This window comes from Haemorhous mexicanus, chromosome 12 (genome assembly GCF_027477595.1).
Source record: "Haemorhous mexicanus isolate bHaeMex1 chromosome 12, bHaeMex1.pri, whole genome shotgun sequence".
Lineage (NCBI taxonomy): Eukaryota > Metazoa > Chordata > Aves > Passeriformes > Fringillidae > Haemorhous > Haemorhous mexicanus.
The window spans coordinates 22,445,395-22,465,145 of NC_082352.1; the positions used below are offsets into that span (position 1 = coordinate 22,445,395).

Below are 19,751 nucleotides of genomic sequence, written 5' to 3' on the forward strand. Positions count from 1 at the left end.
CAGGCCCTGCACGGTGACCCTGGCACAGCTCGGGGCTGCTGAGCTCATCCTGGGCTTCCAGGATGCAGGAGGGCATTGACCCACTGTGGACCTCCCTCCTCCTCCTCCTCCATATGGACCCAAACCTCTCTACATAGGGCTGGGGGGGCTTGGGTTTACACCAGTGACAGCACTGGGGCTGTGGGTCAGGTTTGTACCAGTGACAGCACCTGGGCTGTGGGTCAGGTTTGTACCAGTGACAGTACCTGGGCTGTGGGTCAGGTTTGTACCAGTGACAGCACCTGGGCTGTGGGTCAGGTTTGTACCAGTGACAGCACCTGGGCTGTGGGTCAGGTTTGTACCAGTGACAGTACCTGGGCTGTGGGTCAGGTTTGTACCAGTGACAGCACCTGGGCTGTGGGTCAGGTTTACACCAGTGACAGCAGTGGGGCTGTGGGTCAGGTTTGTACCAGTGACAGCAGTGGGGCTGTGGGTCAGGTTTGTACCAGTGACAGCACCTGGGCTGTGGGTCAGGTTTGTACCAGTGACAGCACCTGGGCTGTGGGTCAGGTTTACACCAGTGACAGCAGTGGGGCTGTGGGTCAGGTTTGTACCAGTGACAGCAGTGGGGCTGTGGGTCAGGTTTGTACCAGTGACAGCACCTGGGCTGTGGGTCAGGTTTGTACCAGTGACAGCACTGGGGCTGTGGGTCAGGTGGTGCTGGGCCGGGCTTAGCCAGCCCTCACCTCCCCGACAGCCACGGAGTGCAGCCAGCAGCCAGGGCTCAGGCCTGTCTTTCTGTCGGCTTTTTTGGCTACTTATCCTGAAAAAGGGAGCGTCACAGATTCTTTTTGTTCCAAAGGAGAGACCCTGTGTACAATTAAAACTTGTTTCTGGTAAACCTCATTCCAGGAAAGATGAGCTTTTAACAAAAGGCTTTTGACAGCTGCAGGGTATTTCATTTTTTTAATGCCGAATGAAAAATCAATACATTTTTCTAGGTTATACATATTCAGAACAGGCTTGATATTTCCATTATAATGGAAAATGGGTGTCTGCACATCTCGCCTGTCAGAGCTGCACCGCCACATTTTCCAAGCCACTGCTAAATATTTCAAACCTGATTTGATTGTGGTTCATGACAGCTAATGTTTCTCAGCTCTCAAGCCTGCCGGAGGGTGGAGAGGCAGCGCACGCTCTTTCCCATGCCTGCATTTTCGCCACCCCAGAAATGCCCTTTATCCCTTTGGATAAGAGATCTGGGTTTGTTAAGGAAAACCTGGCGGGGAGAGGAAGAGGTGAGAGGTCAAGCTGTTCAAGCTGGTCTGGATCCCATCAGCATTTCTCGACTTCTCCAGCTCTCAAACTTCCTGGGTCTGGGAAGGGACAGACCTCGGTGGTGTGATCCTGTGCACTTGCGTGCGGCAGTTTGGGTACATTCTGGTGTGTGACTGAGTCACAGCTTCCCTGACCCCTGCAGAAGTCAGATACTTGTGATTTTCCAGACTCTTCTCCTGCTCTTCCCCCTCCTCCCCCCCCCCCCCACCCCTCGCTTAGTAAATGGTTTAATTTTAAATTATAAGGAAATACTGCTCTCTAAAATGATTTATTCATGAAGGAAGCAAAGACTGCCTAGGATTTTGTGTGGGGCAGGTGGATTGAGATGGAAGAGCAGCTCCTTTGGCTCCAGGGGCTGCACTTCTTGCTCTCAGTGTTGACCTGGGCCCTGGCAATGGGAAAATTCCTTTTAAAAGTTATTAATAAACCACCATGGACTCAGGTGGCTGTGGCATGGGAACCTGTGCACAATGTGTGTTGTTTGGGTTTCCCAGGGACATGATTCCCCCATACAAATCCCACAGCAGCAGCTCTTGCACCTCTGAAGTCCGACCAGAATGTGCAGCTTTGGGGAGGAGGGGTTGGGTGGTGGTGGTGGAAAGGTCCTGGTGGTTTGGAAGTAAGTTCCCTGTGTCTTGCTGGCACTGCTTGGTCAGGAGCTGGCCTCGGGGTGGTCGGCACACTGTGTGCAGGTGGGTCCTGTGGGCCGTGTCATGGGGACGGTGGTGGGCTCTGCTCAGTGCAGTGACTCCAGTTTGCAGGGGCAGTGGAAGCTCCTTGTGCTGTGCAGTGGATTGAGGGGAGGAGCAGACCTTTCCCTACCAGACTGCTGCCAGCCTGTTCTCAGAGAGGGGTGCCCCAAAGGAGTACAAGGGATGGATGGATGGATGGATGGATGGATGGATGGATGGATGGATGGATGGATGGATGGATGGAGCCTTCACACAGGTGTTGGCCTTCCAGACCTGCGTGCACGGCGGAGCTGCCGCTGTGGCTCAGCAGCTGGCTCAGAGAGCGTGGGCACAGAGCTTTCAGGAGCAGGGCCTTGGCTGCTTCTGCTGTCAGCACTGAGGTCTGTGGGCTGGAGGCTGGGTCAGACAGGGCTGTGGGTGCTGGAGGCAAGTTCTCAGCAGGTCAGAGCCCACTCAGTCACAGAGCCAGCTTGGCTGGGGTGGCTGTCCCCAGCGTCCCTGGGAAGCTGTGCCACCAGCCAGCCTGAGCACGGTGAGCAGAGCAGCCTCAGCCTCCCCGAGAGCTCTGCTGGAAGGGCAGCACAAGGAGATGGAGTTAGTGCTTCTCCCTCCCCGGGATCTGTGCCAGAGCCCCTGGCAGCAAGGGGCTGAGCAGGGGTGGGACAGGACCTACCCAAGCTGGTTCAGAGTCTCCCAGAGTCTGCTCTCTTCCCATCCTGCTTTAGAAAAGATACTTTTCAGAAAAAAGCTCAGGGTGGAGCAGGAGGAGGGTTTGCAGCTGGATCTGCTCCCTGCCCTCTGCCTAGCAGAGGGTGCAGAGCCAGGAGCAGTTTGTGCCCACAGAGGGAGCATTCCTGGTGCAGGACTGTGGAGTGCTCATTGCCAGAGATGGGGGGGCTCAGTCCAGGCTGCTGGTAGATGGACGTGAGGAGCTGCAGCCCCAGCCATGCTGGGGACTTGCTGTTTGTAGCCTTGTTTTTTAATCATTTTCTCCCGTTATTGGTATTCATAGCTCACATTTTTCCGGTTACTGTCAGCCTGGGCTTTCATCCATTTTAAAGAGCTATTTTTTCCCTTGTTGATGATGATGATGGTATAAAGACAGATGGTGTAACTGCTTATGAATGTCCTATTTTATTCCCCTCGAACCAGACAGCCCACTGGAAGACACGTATTATTTCCACATGCTCAGGTTAGAGCCCAGACAGCGGCTGAGCCTGGCTCGCCCTTCCTCTTCCTCCCATGCCGATGCTGACACCTCTGGGTCGCAGCTGGGAGTGCCGCTGCGCCAGGCGCCCTTTGTTGTGCAGCCGGGCCGGGGGATGGGGCTGTGCGGTGGGGGCCAGGGCCAGGGCACTGGGTGGTGGGCTGTGCCTGGGTGATGATGCCATGGGCACGCTCTCCAGGGGGCCTCGGAGCACCTGAGCCGGCACAGAATGGTTAAAATGATGATTGAAATTAAATGTAGAAATCCGTACCAAAGGTTTTTAATAAAACTAGCTAAAATCTGCTTTCATGGCAGCTGCCCCAGCTGAAGGGACACCCTTGCCCTGTGTGAAGTGGTTTGAAGGCACCAGGGTGGTGGGGTTGGGGTGGGGATGGTTTGTTGTGTTTTTTCCCTAGAGTGGAAAAAAGACTGGAATTTTAATTTCTGAAATGTGAGCCCAACTGCTGGTTTCACAGCCCTTCTCCCAGCAAACCTGAGCACTCAGCTCACATGGCAGACTGCCCATCTCACCCCTGCACCAGTGAGATGTCTTTCTACATGGTGGATGCCTTTGTCAGCACTGCCACCCATCTCCCCTCTCACTCCCAGTTTAGGCTCTCATATCCTCAAACGACACTGCTGAGTATCTGCAAGCTGCTAATACATACTTTTAATCTGAATTTCTAGCCCTGTCTTTGTTAGGAGGAGGATGGGGGTTGGTGCTTGAAGCCGTTAGGTGGTGCAGGTAAATCTCAGGATTGCGTGGGTTCATGGGGTTTACCATGACCAGATAGTGTGAGTTAAAATTCTAAACTATCCTGCCTAAAAACTGGTATAATGGCCTAGAAGTGCCTCTGTTAGCCCAGTGGTGGGGTAACCCCTGTCAGTTACAGGGACTGTACGGTAATACTCATGACAGCAGATGATAACGTGGCTGTTACACCCTGGTGTAAGGGGTCTGGCAGCCACAGCTCTCTCCCCAGAGCCCCACCTGACCAGGTGCCTTGGAGTGGAGCTGCCCCACACACTCTGTGCCAGTTATGGGCTGGACCATGGTGCTCCATGTTCTGAGCTTTCAGCACTTCACTGAGTGTTTCCTCTGTGCTTCTGCACCTGCATGGTGCTGCCTGGGTTTGCAGGCTCTTCCCTTGCTGGGATGAAGGCAAGGCTGCCAGCGTGTTCCTCCTGTGCCTCGTGTCTGGGCTGGGGCTGCAGCAGACCAGCCTGCTCCACGCTTGGTCTGGGCAGGAGGGCTGTCATTTGTCTGCAGTGGCTCTGGCGTCTTGGTGAGCAGGGTCAGTACTGCACCCTGTCACTGGGTCTGGAGAGCTTGAGATGGGGATGAGGAGGAAGGATGAGGCTGAAGGTGCTGCAAGCTCGGGTCGCTCGCTCATGCTTCTGTAATCCCTGATGTGGCTGGTAGAACCTTATTGTGTAGAGAGCCATGTCAGTGTACATGACACCTCAGGGGACCTCAGCAGCTCCAGGGCAGAAGTAGGCGAGGTTCGTTTTGTTTTCATCTCTCAGTTCTTTACAGTTTCTGTCTTGACCAATAAGCAGGTGTGCTGGGAGAGCACTGGGGGATGCTGATGGCCTACCACCCAACACTTGTGCACAGCCTTAGCTGATGCTGTTACTCTTTGGCAGCTACCTATTCTTCTGTACTGCCTTCCATGTCTGTGTCACACTTTCTGCTTTTCTTGTTTCAGAAGAACCCAGTGAAGATGTGGAAGGGCCCAATGAAACAGCTGGTGATGCTGAGGAGCCTGCCAAGGAGCAAGAGAGTGGAGGGGACAAGGACCAGAGTAAATGGACAGGTATGACTCTGTGATTTAGCAGAGGTGGTGTTTGGTCCTTCATTTTCTTCAAATCCAGGAAGGGGAGGTGGAAAAAACAGTGGTCCACAAAACTGTTTTTGGCTGACCACAATGTGGCAGTGTCAGTGTGACATAAGTGTCACCCTCTGTGAAGGCTTCCAGTAGATGGAGTTGTGGTGGGTCAGGCTGGGCCAGGGTGCTCTGGGACTGGCCCCAGGCAATGTGGATCAACAGCTGGGAGAGGAGGGAGGAGAATGCACGGCCCCTCCTGCCAGCAGCCAGCACCGGTGGGATTAAGTGTGTCATTTGATGATTCTGTGATTGCCCCACCCTGCAGAGGGCCATCCATCCTCCACCCTCATCTGGTCCTTGTCAGCACCTCTGGGTCCAGACCCCAAGGTGCTGAAGGTGGCATTGATTTTCCTTGGCCCAGGACACAGCAGTTCTGGCTCCAGGTCCCGTTTGGTTGGCAGGCTCGGTGTTGGGCAGTGCAATGCCTCAGAAACCCTCAGAAATGTTTCTTCAGGCAGCCTCTCCTGCTGCCTTCATGGTTGCCTCTTGGAGAGCCCCAAGCAAAGATACTTTGTCTTAAATTGTCTTCCCAAAATGGGATGTGGTATATCACCTGGACAGTTACAGTCTCGGCCCATCTCAGCCTCAGACAGTGGAAGATGTGTCCCGAGAGGGAAAGAGAGCAAGCTGGGCCCTGTGGCTGCTGAGGTTTGTGCTCTCAGGGTGGGCTGTACTCGCTGAGGTTGCTCTGTGTGTTCCTTCCCATCACATACTGATTCTTAACCTGGAAATGCAATTTGCCTTGGCTCTAGGTGGTTTTGAGTCTCAGTTCATTGTGTGGGATTGTGTGATGCTCAGCACAACCATTTTGTGAAGTGTCACAGACAGATGTAAGTTTTCTTTATTGATTAAATCTCTTCAGGGGTAAATAGGACTCTTTGCCCAAACCTTAACCTTTGCCCAAAGCACTTAAAAAGGCTGATCTGTGTGCAAACTTTATATCTCAAAATATGAGGAGCCTGCTTTTTAAACCCTTTTCTGTACAGAAACTCTGAATCTGGATGGTTTCATTTCTTCACCCTGCCAGTGAAATTCCTAACGCAGTGTTGGTGAGCCAAGGAGCAGATCAGAAATGGGACAGCTCCATGGGGTCTGCAAAGGGAGCTGTGGGGAGGACACAGAGCAGGCTGTGAGCCCATGGGGCGTGGGACCAGCCTTGTGTGAGCCAAGGTGTGTGTGATGGGCTCAGGCTGCTCCCAAACATGCAACACCACCCCCTGAGCTTAAAGCCAGGTTGTGTTTCCAACAGCTGCTGTCCAGCCAGTGTGCAAAGTAGGCACCACACCTTGCTCTTGTTTCTGCTCTTGGCCCTCGAGGAACATGAGAGTGTTGACAGTCCTCCTGGACCTCAGACATGGGAAGGAACAGAAGCTGGGTCAGGTTATGCCTGACAGCCCCAGAAGAGAAGGGTGCAGGGACACAATACCTGGTACCAGTGGAGCTGTGAGCAGGGAGGGGAGCAGGCAGTTCCAGGAAGCTCCCTTTGGAGGAGGAGGAGGAGGAGGAGGCTGCTGACACAGAGCAGGAGGGGGAGGCTGTGACCACAGTGTCATAAAACTAAAGAACATGAAGCCCTCTTTGCATTTCCCTCACTGAGCAGAGCAGCACAGCCTGTGTCAGCAGCAGCCTGTCCCCAGCTCCCAGGGATGGGCTGCAGAGCACTTGTGATGCTGAACGCTGTCCCTGACCTGCTGCTCTGTGCCTGGGTGCTGGGACACAGTGCCTGGAGCATATCAAACCTGCCAGCTGCCCTCCCTTGTGCTGTGCAGAGAGGGGAGGGGCAGTGAGGGACAGACAGGGCTTGTCCCCGGCGGAGGGAGTGGCTGGGGAACTGTACACCTGCCATCCTGCCCCAGATTTTCCCGGGAATTGACCAAACAACTGTTTGTAAGTGCTGATGGGAAGATAATGAGATGAGGAGCAGTCGACACAGATTTGTCAAGAGCAAATCATGTCAACACGACCCAATTTCCCTTCATGTGAAGAAGGTCCTGTTTGGAGTCAGTGTCTCCTCGGGAAGGCTTTCAGTGCCACTTTTCAGGACAGGCTGAAGTGAAGCACAGACAGCAGTGTAGGTGACAATACTGCACCACTGGTGGGTTTCATTGGTACTGGAAAGCTCTCCATTCCTGAGCTGGGCTGTTGGGGAGGCTGGGCAGCAATTTCAGAAAGCCCAAACGTCAGGAAAAGCCCAGAACAGTGCAACATCAGTCAGGAGGAGAAAATGGAATGAACAGGCTTATTTGACCCGAAAGAAGACCAAAGAGGAGGACAAGATAAGTCTCGTGCATGAAATGCTTCTGAAAGGAAGGAAATTATTTGTTCTCTGTGTTGATGATACAGACAACAAGACACAAAGGGCTTAAATTGAAGGGAGAAAGATTGATGTTAGATAAATTTTTAAAAGTCCTCCTGTACAGCCTGTGGCTTAAGCACTGCAGTGGGTTTTCTGGGAAGGTTCCTCAGAGGTCTTTCAAGAAGATTATAGAGGAGCTGCCATCAGGAATAGGGCAGGCTTAGTCTGCCCTGCTTTGGATGGACGAGCTGACCTTAGGAAGAGCCTCTGAGCCAGGTGTGAAGATGGAGAAGCAGGAGAGGTGTGGGCTGAAAGCCAGTGATGGGGCATGTGAAAGCGGACAGACTTTTTTGCTGCTCACCACCTGCAATTTGATTGTTATGTTCCTCAGCAATTTACATCCATTTGTGCTTCAGTTTCCTCACTGTGCACAGGGGATTTATTTCTCCCACTCTCTTAAAAGTTTGCAAGATATGTTACAAGACCCTGAGTTCCTTTGCCCATCTCCCTGCCCCAGCCCAGGGTGAGTGCTGCACCACGGCAGGTACTGTCCAGGTGCAGCCTGTGCTGGGGTTAGTGTCAGTACCAAGGAGAAAACCTCTGCTCCCACTGTAAACTTGTCACAAGTGTCTCAACTGCAAAATAAATGTATTGATTCGTTCTTTGTATTTAAAATGTGAAGCAGAAACATTTTTTAGGTGATACTTTTCAATTGAATATACTTGGGGAGAAGTCCATCCCGTAGAAGGACTTATTGGAGCTTGATTTTTACAGAAATCTCTGTGGTTTCAGGAAGGTTCTGGAAGATGGCAGTGCCTCCACAGTGGAGCAGGGGGATGCTGTGTGCCTGATGACTCAGTGTTAGGCATTATCTCGTCATGGCTAATGTGAGATTCACCACAAGCAAACCAGCAAGAGGGAAAGGCATTGTGGCTGATCCCAGTTCCATTTCTAAGGCAGGATGTAGATGGTGGATACTCAGCTGAAGCCCTGCTCCTTGCAGTACAAGGCCTCTCAGATTTGAAGTGGGGCTGGTTCATGTCTCATGACGGAGAGCCTCATCACCAGCAGTGACCCAGCTTCCAGAGCCTTCCTTAATGCACTGTCCGTTGGGTACACGGAGAATATCAGGGGTTTTTCCACAAAAACAAGAAACAAAGTCTACTTAAAATATAGATTGAAATGAAATCTTTCTGGAGGACTGGCCTGAAGGGCTTTTATTTTTGTTAATGATTTTTTTTTTTTTTTTTTTTTTTTTTGTCCGTGATGCTCACCTAACAGAGCAATTAGTGCAATGGACCGTCCCTGATTCGAATCCGTGGTAGATTGCTATTAAAGGAAGTATTAATGGGCTGCTGAGAGCTGGGAAATTGTTGCAGAAAAGTGTGTTTATGGAGTATGGTGCTGGCAGGCATGATTTCAATTGGATTTGACATGTTTAACATAAATGTATACTGCACAGCTCCTGCAGTTTATGAATAATTCCTACAGGCCGACTGCCTTTCTAATTACTGAAATTGAAAAAAACAGGTCAGGCACATCCTGACGGAAATCTATTCCTGCTCCTCCCCCCGGCTGCTTTTTGCTGCTTTTTTTTAATATCTGGCGTTTGTGGAGCACTTAATGGCCGGGATGTTCTGGGGGCCTGAGAGGCTGCAGGAAGGGACCAGGGCACGATGGAGCCACTCAGCACCGGCGCCTGAGCCAGGGCAGCCAGGGAGAGGGGATGGGAGACAAGGACTGGGAGCTTGCCTCTCACTGTTTTTCCAAGGATATGTGAAACACAAAAGGCTCCTGGGTGGCAGCTCCAGCCCAGAATTTTGTCTGGGCTGGGCGGCTCCATGCAGCTGCTGGCTGAGCTCTGGGCAGGCTGGGCTCTGCCAGCATTGGAGGTGCTACAGGAGAGGTCTGTGGTGCCAGGCAAAGCCCACCTCCAGGAGCCCCTGGTGCTGCTTGGCATCTCACAGAGGCATCTGCTGGGTGTTTCGTGTTCATAGGGAGCCAGGCAGGGAAGCCTGGTGGCGGCTGGAGCTTCTGGATATGAATATTTAATAGTGATTCAGCTGTGGGTATTCGCTGCAGGTGGGAAGGTATGACACAGCATTAGAAAAACAAATTATTCAGCCATTTTGGGGCTGTGAAGCAGGAGTGAGGATGGGTGCAGAGTGCACCGAGCATGGGACATTGACCTGTCAGCTGAGTTACTGTGAAATACAGAGCTGAGAAACACTGCAGGGCAACAGGTAGTGCACAGGCCTGATGGTGTGGCTACAGCAGCTGATTGGAATGGAAGTTCCTTCAGGGAGTGGGGAATTAAGCAGACAGTGTTTGGGGAGGACATGCTGGCTGTGTGTTACTGAGGAGATGGCAGTGCTGCAGCAACTCTGGGTGCCCTGTGCCCTTCCCCAGCAGTCCGTGTGGGCTCTGGCCATTCCTGCATCAAGGCAGTTTCTGGAGGATGGATGAACAGATAAACTAGCCCTGGATTTCAGGAGACACACAGGAGCTGTGAGGGCACAGGGAGCAGAAGCCTTGGGCATTGATGGCACAGGGCTGTGTGGCACACTAGCACAGTAGCAGCTCCCACTGGTCCGAGGACTGATGGCTCCAAGAACACACGGAGGTGATTTGAGGAAGGAGGCACCACCAAATGCAGAATGCTATTTTCCATCAGGCAGTGAAAGCACAGTTCCCTGGTCTTGCTGAGAAGTTCCCCAGGCCAGCAGCTAGACTCCAGCAAGGAGTTTTTGGGAGGCTGGTGGTGTTTAAATCAATGGCAATAGCAGAAACCCCACTGTAAATTTCTAGGGCAAGTGGCAAGCTGGTTTACGGAATGCAGGGAGATGAGAACCTCTGGCTTACGGAAAGCAGCATGAATTAATAATCATTTAATTGGCTTTTCCATTATGTTGCTTGGTTGGGAGATGGAAGTTTAGATGAAGGGGCTGTCAGTGATACTTTAGCTAAAAGAATCTGATGGGTAGGAGGTGGGTGGTGACTTCCTTCCCACCAGGATGGAGAGCAGCAGTTTAGGGGCTCCGTGCTGGCTTTGCCTCTGGAACCAGCAAAGGAAAGGCCCCCACTTGCAAGGAAGTGCCCATCTCACCTCTGGAATGTACCCAGGGAGGATCTCTCCTCCTCCTGAGAAAAGCAGGAGCTGCTGAGAAGAGTGAGATCAGTAGATCTCCAGAAGTGCTGTGGCAGCCCTGCCCCTTTGCACTTGGCTTTAGGGGACATTTGTTGAGAAACACAGGTCTCAGTCAGTCTGAACCAAATCCACTTAAAGAGTCAAAGTAATCACAATACTACCCGATATGCAGATGTACATCTTACTTCAGAGCAAATTCCTTTTTCTGCCCTGCGAGGCCTGGGCCTGGAAGCCAGATGCTGGCACAGGGAGTGTCCCCATGTGCTCCAGTGTCACTGAGCCCCTCGAGGCCATGGCCTTCTGGACATTCTGTCCTGTCCTCTCTGCACAGACAGAAGGTCCCAGGCTATGCTAAGAGTTCTGCAGGGAGACACCAAGCCATGTCCTCCTTTCTCCTGGTAGCAGAGAGTTCTTAATTCCTCTGATCATCTGTGATGTGGACTGAATGTGTCATTTTGTGCATTTGACTATTTATCAACAACAAGCTTCAGTCTTGGTGTTAAAATTCCCAGCTGAGCTGTCAACTCAAAAACTAATACTTAAAATATCCTATGTGCAACAAATCAGTTATTCTTGGATCTGGACAATCATCAATAATTCTAGTTTTGAAGGATTAAGGTTATGGGGTTGGACTAAGTGATTTAATGAAATTGGACACTTAGGAGGTGGTACATTTTAATTACCTGTTACTAATTCTAAGCAGGCTGCTTGACAGTAGAAAGGAGAAGAGAAAATACCCTGCTGTGACTCCCAAGGTTGGAGCTGGCGTTCAGCAGCCTGGGGTACTGATGGTTGGGCTGAATTCAGTCACTGCATCCAGAAACACTCTGCTGGTGAGCAGCTGGCAGTGGTCAGTGCCCAGGGACACAGTGTGACCCACGGGAGCTGCAGTCACCACCTAGAGGGGTCTGAAGGGACCCGAGGCTGTGACTGTCACTGTTATCCCCGCCCAGTGCAGGTCTAGAGCAGGGCTCCCATGGCTGTGCCAGACCACCCTGGCAGACCTGGGGTCTCCAGCTGCTCTTCCCAACACCCAGCAGCCTGGTGGGGGCTGGCTTGTCAGTGTTGGAGGTCACACCGAGGACTGGACAGTGCCAGCAGTGATCAGGCCCCTGACAAAGGCCACTCACATCACACAGGGCCCAGGCAGGGCATTTTAAGGCAGGGTGGTCCTTCACCCACCACAGTGCTGGCTCTTGGTGGTAGTCTCTCCTCCCCAAACCCTCCAGGAGGGACTGTGTTCCTCAGTGGAGGAGCAGCAGAGTGGTGCCATGTTCCCAGTGCTCCAAGCACATTTATTATAGGAAGCAGGGAAGGTCAGCTCTGGCCCTGCAGACATCTTAAAGCCATTTCCAGTTCTGAACCACAGGGAGAGTCTCAGTTCAAGCAGGGAGCTGAGCAGAGCAACCCGTCATTCTGTGAGGGCAGAGCAGCGTCTGTGATGGTGTCCATCAGTCAGCACTGACACTGCAAGCTCATTCCACCCCTGCTTTGGATGTTTTTGTGGAGTTGGCAGCACAGCAGAGTCCTGGGTTTGTAGCCCAGGAGCAGCCAGGGCTGTACATGCACACGTGGAGGCTGCTGCCCAGCCAGGCATGCAGCACCAGGCATGCAGCCAGCGGTGCTGTGGGGAACACGATCACCAAGCCCATTCAGTATGGACAAGCCTACCAGGAGAAATTCAGCAGTCCCGGATCCCAGATCCTCTAATCTCTGCCTCCCTCTGGCAGTACTGCTACCTGTAGTTGTTTTCCCTCTCCCTGAACTTACTTTGCCTCTATTCAGCTGAATGCAGCGATGGGGACTGGCAGGGAAGGTAGTTAGGAATGAGAATTCTCTGCTGCGATGCAGTATGTTTGGAATTGCAGCTCGTGGCAGTGCACAGATGGGTCTTTGGGAAGGAAGCAGTTTGCTGGGATCTGACTCTTGGTGGTATCGTCTGAAACAAGGAGCAGACACCAGCGGGTTCACAAGTTGAGTAGGAGAAAGGGGGAAGAGTATGGGGGACTGGCCTGAGAATGCTGCAGCGCCTTGTTAATCGGCAGCTGATCCATCATATTAAATATCCAGCTGTCAGATATTACCTTTCAAGTGAAAATGAATAACTCCCATTAAGGGCAAAATGGGTTTGAAGTCGATTCGAGACAGATTAAAGTACCGTTATGAATGTGTGTTCGGGGAGGAGGAGACGGGGGCTGTGTATAATATACTTGTCCTTACAGTTTTTAAATAATACATGTCCCACAAATTTATGTACTGAAGGCAGCCAGGGTTCGGGGGAGGAGAAAGGTCAGGGATGTGCTTCTCCCAGTGCCACGAGCACTGTTTTGCTGTTGACTTTAGGGCTCATTTGCCTTTATCTGTTTGGCTGAACAAAACAGCTTTTTCTTGGCTTATCACAGTGGGAATGTTTGGGTCCCCTTGGCCGGGTCCTGCCAAAACTGGGATTTTGGCAGGACCATGTGCTAGGACGCATCAGATATGCTCATTCCTCTGGAGGCATGGGCTGAGCCAGCCAGAGCCGTCCCAGCAGCACCACTGCTGCCAGCACGGGTGCCATCGATGGGGCTGACAGCCACAACCACCAGCCCTCTCCAGGGCAAATGCATTTCAGAGTGTCCATGTGTAGAATGTCCTGGGCTGTGAGTTCTACCTTACTGAGTGAGTCCAGCTGCTCCTGGAGGTGACACATGGGCCTTCACCATCTAGCCAAGCATTTGTGTGTCCAGTGCAGCCGCAGGCCGTCTCCTGCACCTGCAGGTTGTAAGCATCCTCCAGAAACTGCTGAGATCTTTCTGCTTATGGCCACCAGTGACACAGTTCCTGTGCTGTGGGAGATGAGCAAGAGGGAACTGGTTTTGGCCTGGTGTGCACTGAGGACATCGGTCAGTCCTCAGATTCATCCTCCTCCAAGTCCTTGGGGTGCGTGTCAAGCAGTAAATGGAAGCCCTGTCGTTGTCCAGCCCAGGCCTCTGTGGGGTGTGCTGATGTTCGTGGCTTTCTGTTGCAGCACCAGCCAGCCAGCCAGAGAAGGAGCTGACAGAGCCTCCAGCATCCTCCAAGCGGATTTCGTTCCCCAGCAGCTCTGAGTCACCTCTCTCCTTTAAGTGGTCAAAAACTTCAGAGGAGACCAAATCAGAGCAGGTAAGGCAGAAGAACCCGTCTCTCTGTGCAGGTAGTGTGTTTCCAGTGTGCCAAAAGCAAAGAATAAAATGGGAGGAAGAGGATGAAAGGCAAAAACTGGTGGTAGAAGGCATCAAATTATTGAAGCCTGGCTGTAAGAGAGGAAAGTGGCACCTGGAAGAGCTGTGTGATTCGTTTGTCTGCTCTGCAGATGTACCAGTGTCCATATTGCAAGTACAGCAACACGGATGTGAACCGGCTGCGGGTGCACGCCATGACCCAGCACTCAGTGCAGCCCATGCTCCGCTGCCCTCTCTGCCAGGACATGCTGAACAACAAGATCCACCTGCAGCTGCACCTCACCCACCTGCACAGCGTGTCACCTGACTGTGTCGAGAAACTCATAATGACGGTAAGTGGCTGTGTAGGCAAGCATGGCTGCTGCCATCCCAGCATGTCCTCTGCCATCCCGGCATGTCCTCTGCCATCCCGGCATATCCACTGCCATCTCAGCATATCCACTGCCATCCCGGCATATCCACTGCCATCCCAGCATGTCCTCTGCCATCCCGGCATATCCACTGCCATCCCAGCATGTCCTCTGCCATCCCAGCATATCCACTGCCATCCCAGCATGTCCTCTGCCATCCCGGCATATCCACTGCCATCCCGGCATGTCCGCTGCCATCCCGGCATGTCCACTGCCATCCCAGCATATCCTCTGCCATCCCAGCATATCCACTGCCATCCCGGCATGTCCGCTGCCATCCCAGCATATCCACTGCCATCCCAGCATATCCTCTGCCATCCCGGCATATCCACTGCCATCCCAGCATATCCTCTGCCATCCCGGCATATCCACTGCCATCCCAGCATATCCTCTGCCATCCCAGCATATCCGCTGCCATCCCGGCATGTCCGCTGCCATCCCAGCATATCCACTGCCATCCCAGCATGTCCTCTGCCATCCCAGCATGTCCTCTGCCATCCCGGCATATCCACTGCCATCCCAGCATGTCCTCTGCCATCCCGGCATGTCCTCTGCCATCCCGGCATGTCCTCTGCCATCCCAGCATATCCACTGCCATCCCAGCATATCCTCTGCCATCCCGGCATGTCCTCTGCCATCCCGGCATATCCACTGCCATCCCAGCATATCCACTGCCATCCCAGCATATCCACTGCCATCCCAGCATGTCCTCTGCCATCCCGGCATGTCCTCTGCCATCCCCACAAAGATGAGGAGCAGAGAGTTGCTGTGGTAGCAGCCCCTTCACCTGTCAGAGCTCTGCCATCGAGGTTTGCTGCACCCTGGTATGTTGTGTCCCTGCTTGAGCCATGTGAAGCTCATCTGTTGAGTGATTTCACTGTGAAATCAGAATAAATACAATTTCCTTGACCTTATGAGGTCAGTGCCTCAGATGGCAGCTTGTGCAAAAGCTTCTGAAAGATCCAGCAGCTGATGGGATATATTGTCCCTGTTGTTTCTTTGGTACAATACTCAACGCAAGGTTGTGTCTACATTTAAGAACTTTCATTAAGCATATAAAATATGTGTTTCTTTTGATTCCTGCCAGTTCTTTCTCTTTGTGTTTCTTTTTCTTGCACCCTGTTCCTGCTTGTTTTCTCCCTTCCTTGCCAGTTCTTGGCACTGGGGCTGAATAACACGGTGGTTGTTGTAACACTGATGTTCTTCACCAGCTCCCTCCTGTGTCATCTTCTGAACAATGACATGCAACGTGACCCAGCTGTTCTCTTACAGTTTTCTTGTCTTCTCTTTCTGTCACTCTTCCTCTCTACAACTCCCGGAAAGAAGGTTGGAGCCAGGTGGGGTGGGTCTCTTCTCCCACTATACAAGTGACAGGACAAGAGGACTGGCTTCTAGCTGCACCAGGAGAGGTTTAGATTGGATACTAGGGAAAATTTCTTCATGGAAAGAGTTGGAAAGCCCTGGCACAGGCTGCCTCCAGAAGCAGTCACCACTATGGATGTAGTCACCATCCTTGGCATCGTTCAAAAATCATGTGGATGTGGCATTTGAGGACACAGTTTAACCATGGTGGTAGTGTTGGGTTGATGGCTGGACTTGGAAGACGAAGGGTCTTTTCCAGCTTTCAGGATTCTGTGATTCCTTTTGTGAGTCCTCCTTGAAGACAGGGGTGACAGAGTCACGGAATCATGAGTGGTCTTGGGAGGGACACTGGAGCTGCTCCAGGCCAACCTCCCTGCTCAGGCAGGGTCCCTTGAGCATAGTGCTCAGGGATTGTGTCCAGACAGCATTTGGATATCTCCAGGAAAGGAGATTCTCTCTGGGCAACCTGTTCCTGTTCCCACTCCCTAAGTGCCTTTATGTTCTTACCTTCCTGACTGGCATTACCTGCCTGTCTCCTCAGGGCTTCTCAGGATGAGCTCTGCCCAGCCTGTGCACCTGGCTCACAGAGCTGTCCCATCCACTGGCCATGGCCTCTGTGACCTGCGTCCATTTCACTGGTGCTGCTCAAGTGTGGAAATACCTTCTGAGGGTTTGAACGGCCCTTGTTCACCTCTTAACTGCATTGGTGGCAGGTGTTTTGGCTTTCTAAGAGCAGCAAGCAGAAGCCAAGCCCCTTTCCTAGGCCGGCGGGCGTAACCAGTTTGCTCAGGGTAGCTGTCACGCTGGTGTGGAGGGGTTTGTTTTGAGCCAGGCAGGCTGCCTGGGCAGGGTGTGTGGTCTGGAGCAGGAGCGTTGGGCTGGTCTGTCCTCAAGCGCATCTGTGTCCTCCAGGATATGAGGGAATGGGAGGAGCCTAGGACACTGCAGAGCAGGTCAGGCACAGTCCCTTAGGTGAGCTTACCTACTGTGCTAGAGTAGGGCCACAGGGCTCTGCAAGGATGGCAGAGACTGGCCCAGCCATGATGCTCATCCTCATGCGTGTTCTGGTTTTCCCACCTTTCTTCCCTTTGGCACCTAGAGACATGTACGGGAGGGTTGCTTCTCTTCCTCCAGGTCTCACAGCACGGGGTGAAGAAGGTGGGTCTTTTTCTATTCTGTGACAATATTTTGAGGCATCAGTATGGTTTGTGCAGAACATGGCAGCATGGGAGGGCCCTGACTGGGCTCGTTGTCATGAGGATCCATCGGGGTCTGCCGGGTGTGAGCGCCGCGCGCGGGAATCGCGGCCCCGTGACGGAGCCGGTCCCTCGCGAGGCAGCGTCTGCTCGGCGCTGGAGGAGGCTCAGTTAATAACACCTTATCAGACGCCGTTCAGGAACCTGCAGTGTCTAATATGTCTGTTGCCAGGGTAACGGCTCCTGCTTGCGCTCAGCATCTCCGAGCTGCCTGCTCGTGCTCCCTGCTTTTCATATCCGCGAGCAGCCGGGCTGGCTGTCCCACGGGACCCCCCTGTCCTCCCACTGGCCCCACGGCAGGCACAGGGGCTGCCGGGGGAATAGAGCACATGCCGTGCCCCACAGGGACAGAGGCTGAGGCTCACACTGTCCTCCCATCTCCTGCAGCTTCCCTTTCGTGGGGCTGCTGGATGAACGTAGCCAATCTCTCTCTCTGTGGCATCGTGGCCTCTCTGGGCAGGGCCGGGTGCCATCGTGCCCACCGCAGCCCCTGCCTGGCCCGCTGCACTCGCGGGGCCGCAAGGAGGGTGAAGTGCAGTTTGCTCCTGCGGGCGATTACAAGACTGATGGGCTGGAGCTGGGAGAGAGGATGGCTTCCCAAGAGCCTCTGGGAGTGGGAGCTCTCCCTCCTCCCACAGCCAGCCTTATCCTTCTACACATTTCTGTCTCGTCATCTCTGCTGTCAGCTTTCTCTTCCTCAGTTTAGGGCATCTTCCCAGTGTTCCAGTGTTCCAGTCATCTTTCCATCTTTTTCTTTTCTCCCTTGCTCCAGGAATCATTCCTGCCCATCCCTACCATCTCACTTCCCCCTCCTGCTATCTTTACATTTTTACCCTCTTTCCCATTGTCTTTTCTTATTGCTCTCTCCCTTCTGCTGTCACTCAATTTTTCTCTCTCCCTCCTTTTCGCCCCCTCCCTCTCCCCCCTTTCCCTCTCACTCTGTGTCTCATTCTCCATCTCGGATGAAGGTAATGAAAATAATCGGGCTTCATTAATTCTGAGCCCTGTGAGATGATAGCCATTTGGAGCCATGTTTGCCAATTAGATGGTCTAAATTAGAAGTGACCTTGGTATACTGCCATCACTTTGCCTCTCAGAGTCTAATGAAGCTTTTCACTCCAGCACCCTCTCTCTCTCTCTTTGTAATGGAAATTACCTCCTTTGTCTGGTGGGGAACCTTCCCTCCCGTCTGTAATTCCCCTGGTTTCATAGACATGGGGACAGTGATGTATCTCCTCAGACCTCTTCTAGAGGTTTTCTTTTCAGAGCCACATGATTTCAGCATTTTGGGGTATATTCAGGGGAACCATCCCCTCGTTTGGTGTCCATGGACAGTCAGCACAGGCAGGCGTGGTGTGAGAGGAGCTGGCTGCTCTCACCAGCTAGGAGTAATTGTTTGGACATGTCAGCAATATGCAGGTGTTACGTTGGTGGGTGTTGGGCTCTGAGCCTCCAGCCCTGCACACAAGCAGCTCTGCAGCTGGCTGTTAAAAGTCCAGTAGATGCAGTGGTGGCGGGAGCCGTGCGTGTCACTGCTGGAGGTTGGTTGTCACCAGTGAGGAGTGGGCCCACTGGTGGTTCTGCAGAGCGGTGACAGGTTTGTAGGTGTCAGGGTGTGTGCATGCTGGTGGGGCAGGGAGGCAGGAGACCTGACCCATCAGCCCTCAGGTGCTCTGTAACAGTCGCTGCCAGGCCACTGTGTCCATAGAAATGGCCACTGAAGTGGGGTGCACCTGCCTCTCCATGGATCTCACCATCATAAAGACATTTTATCTGCTGAAGGGGTCTGAATTTCACCCAAAAGGTGGGGTTCTTGGAAGCAGAGAGGCTTGTCCAGCAACTTTGCATCCTTTAAGGACCTTCTGTGTGGTAACAGGAGGAGAACTTAGAGGGACCTTAGCCATCAGAGCTGCAGGGGTGGTGCTCAGGCTGGGCACTGGGGTGGATCTGGGGTGACTGAGACAGAGGTGTCATGCTGCAGTGAGCTTTGCTGGTGACTTGTGGGTCAGGAGATGGTAGCTGCAGCCACACAGGGGTAGGGTTTGGTGTTGGACAGCAAAGAACAGGCATGAACAGGAGAAGGGAAGGGAGAAGACAAACCACATCTGTTGAACTCACAGCTGAGGGTTGTGTTTTAGTAATGGCTCACACTGACTGACGTGTTGCTGTTGTGAAGCTGTGTTGGAGCCATTGAAACCGGTAGACAGGAACTGAGTAGGGGGAGGGGGTGCCAAACTGAGGAGGGATGCCAGGATGACACCCCAGGTACCTGCAGGTGAGGCGGAGGAGGAGAGCGTTTGACAGCCGCACGTGCTGACACGGGCTGTGCTGCAGATGAACACACTCCTTGCCATCACGGAGCAGTTGCTGCCGTGAGAACATGTGCAGTACAAGATGCTGTGTCGCTGAGCACTGCTCCTGTCACACCTGCCACGAGCCGTGGGCCAGTGCACCTTCCTGCCCCATCATGCCCCCACTCTGGGTTTATACGAAAAGCAGCCTCAGCATGCGAGGCAAATTCTTCAGGCCCAAAGAAATGGTGTGTCCTCGGATGTTTTTGCAGTGTGAAAGGACCTTCATAAAAGGCAGTCTGGAATTCCGTGTCAGTGCAGAGTGATTTGGGATGTGCAGCTCATTTGCCCTCCTATCTTTGCCACCTGCTCGGGGCTGGTCCATGGGGATGAAAGGACGGAGGGCCCTGCCCTGGATCGTGGTAGGAAAGGGACAGGAGTCACCTGGATGGAGCCAGAGGACTAGAGTGAGTCCAGTTGCTGAGCAGTGCCTTCTTTCCAGTGGTTTGATCCCCAAGGCCAGCCCACAGCTGCACCGCCACAGTTCCTGCATCCATACTCAGAATTTCTAGTTCCCTGCACTTTTTTCAACCTTTTCTTTCCATTTGCCTTTGGGAATTTTGTGCCTGTAGCAATTTAATGTACCACAGCCTTTTTTTTTTTCTTTCTTTTTTTTTTTT

The 19,751-nt window shown here is 52.8% G+C and overlaps 1 protein-coding gene across 5 annotated transcripts in view; it reads left to right on the forward strand.

Annotated features, from left to right (window-relative positions):
• ZFHX3 (zinc finger homeobox 3) overlaps nt 1-19,751 on the forward strand; it is a 135,791-nt gene that overhangs the window by 99,780 nt on the left and 16,260 nt on the right. For 4 of the 5 annotated variants that reach the window (XM_059857621.1, XM_059857619.1, XM_059857620.1 and 1 more), the window contains 3 exons: nt 4,926-5,033; nt 13,560-13,693; nt 13,884-14,084. In XM_059857621.1, coding sequence (XP_059713604.1) covers nt 4,926-5,033; nt 13,560-13,693; nt 13,884-14,084 — 443 coding nt within the window. The remainder of the gene's footprint in view (nt 1-4,925; nt 5,034-13,559; nt 13,694-13,883; nt 14,085-19,751) is intronic. The other variant, XM_059857622.1, reaches the window with a different exon arrangement.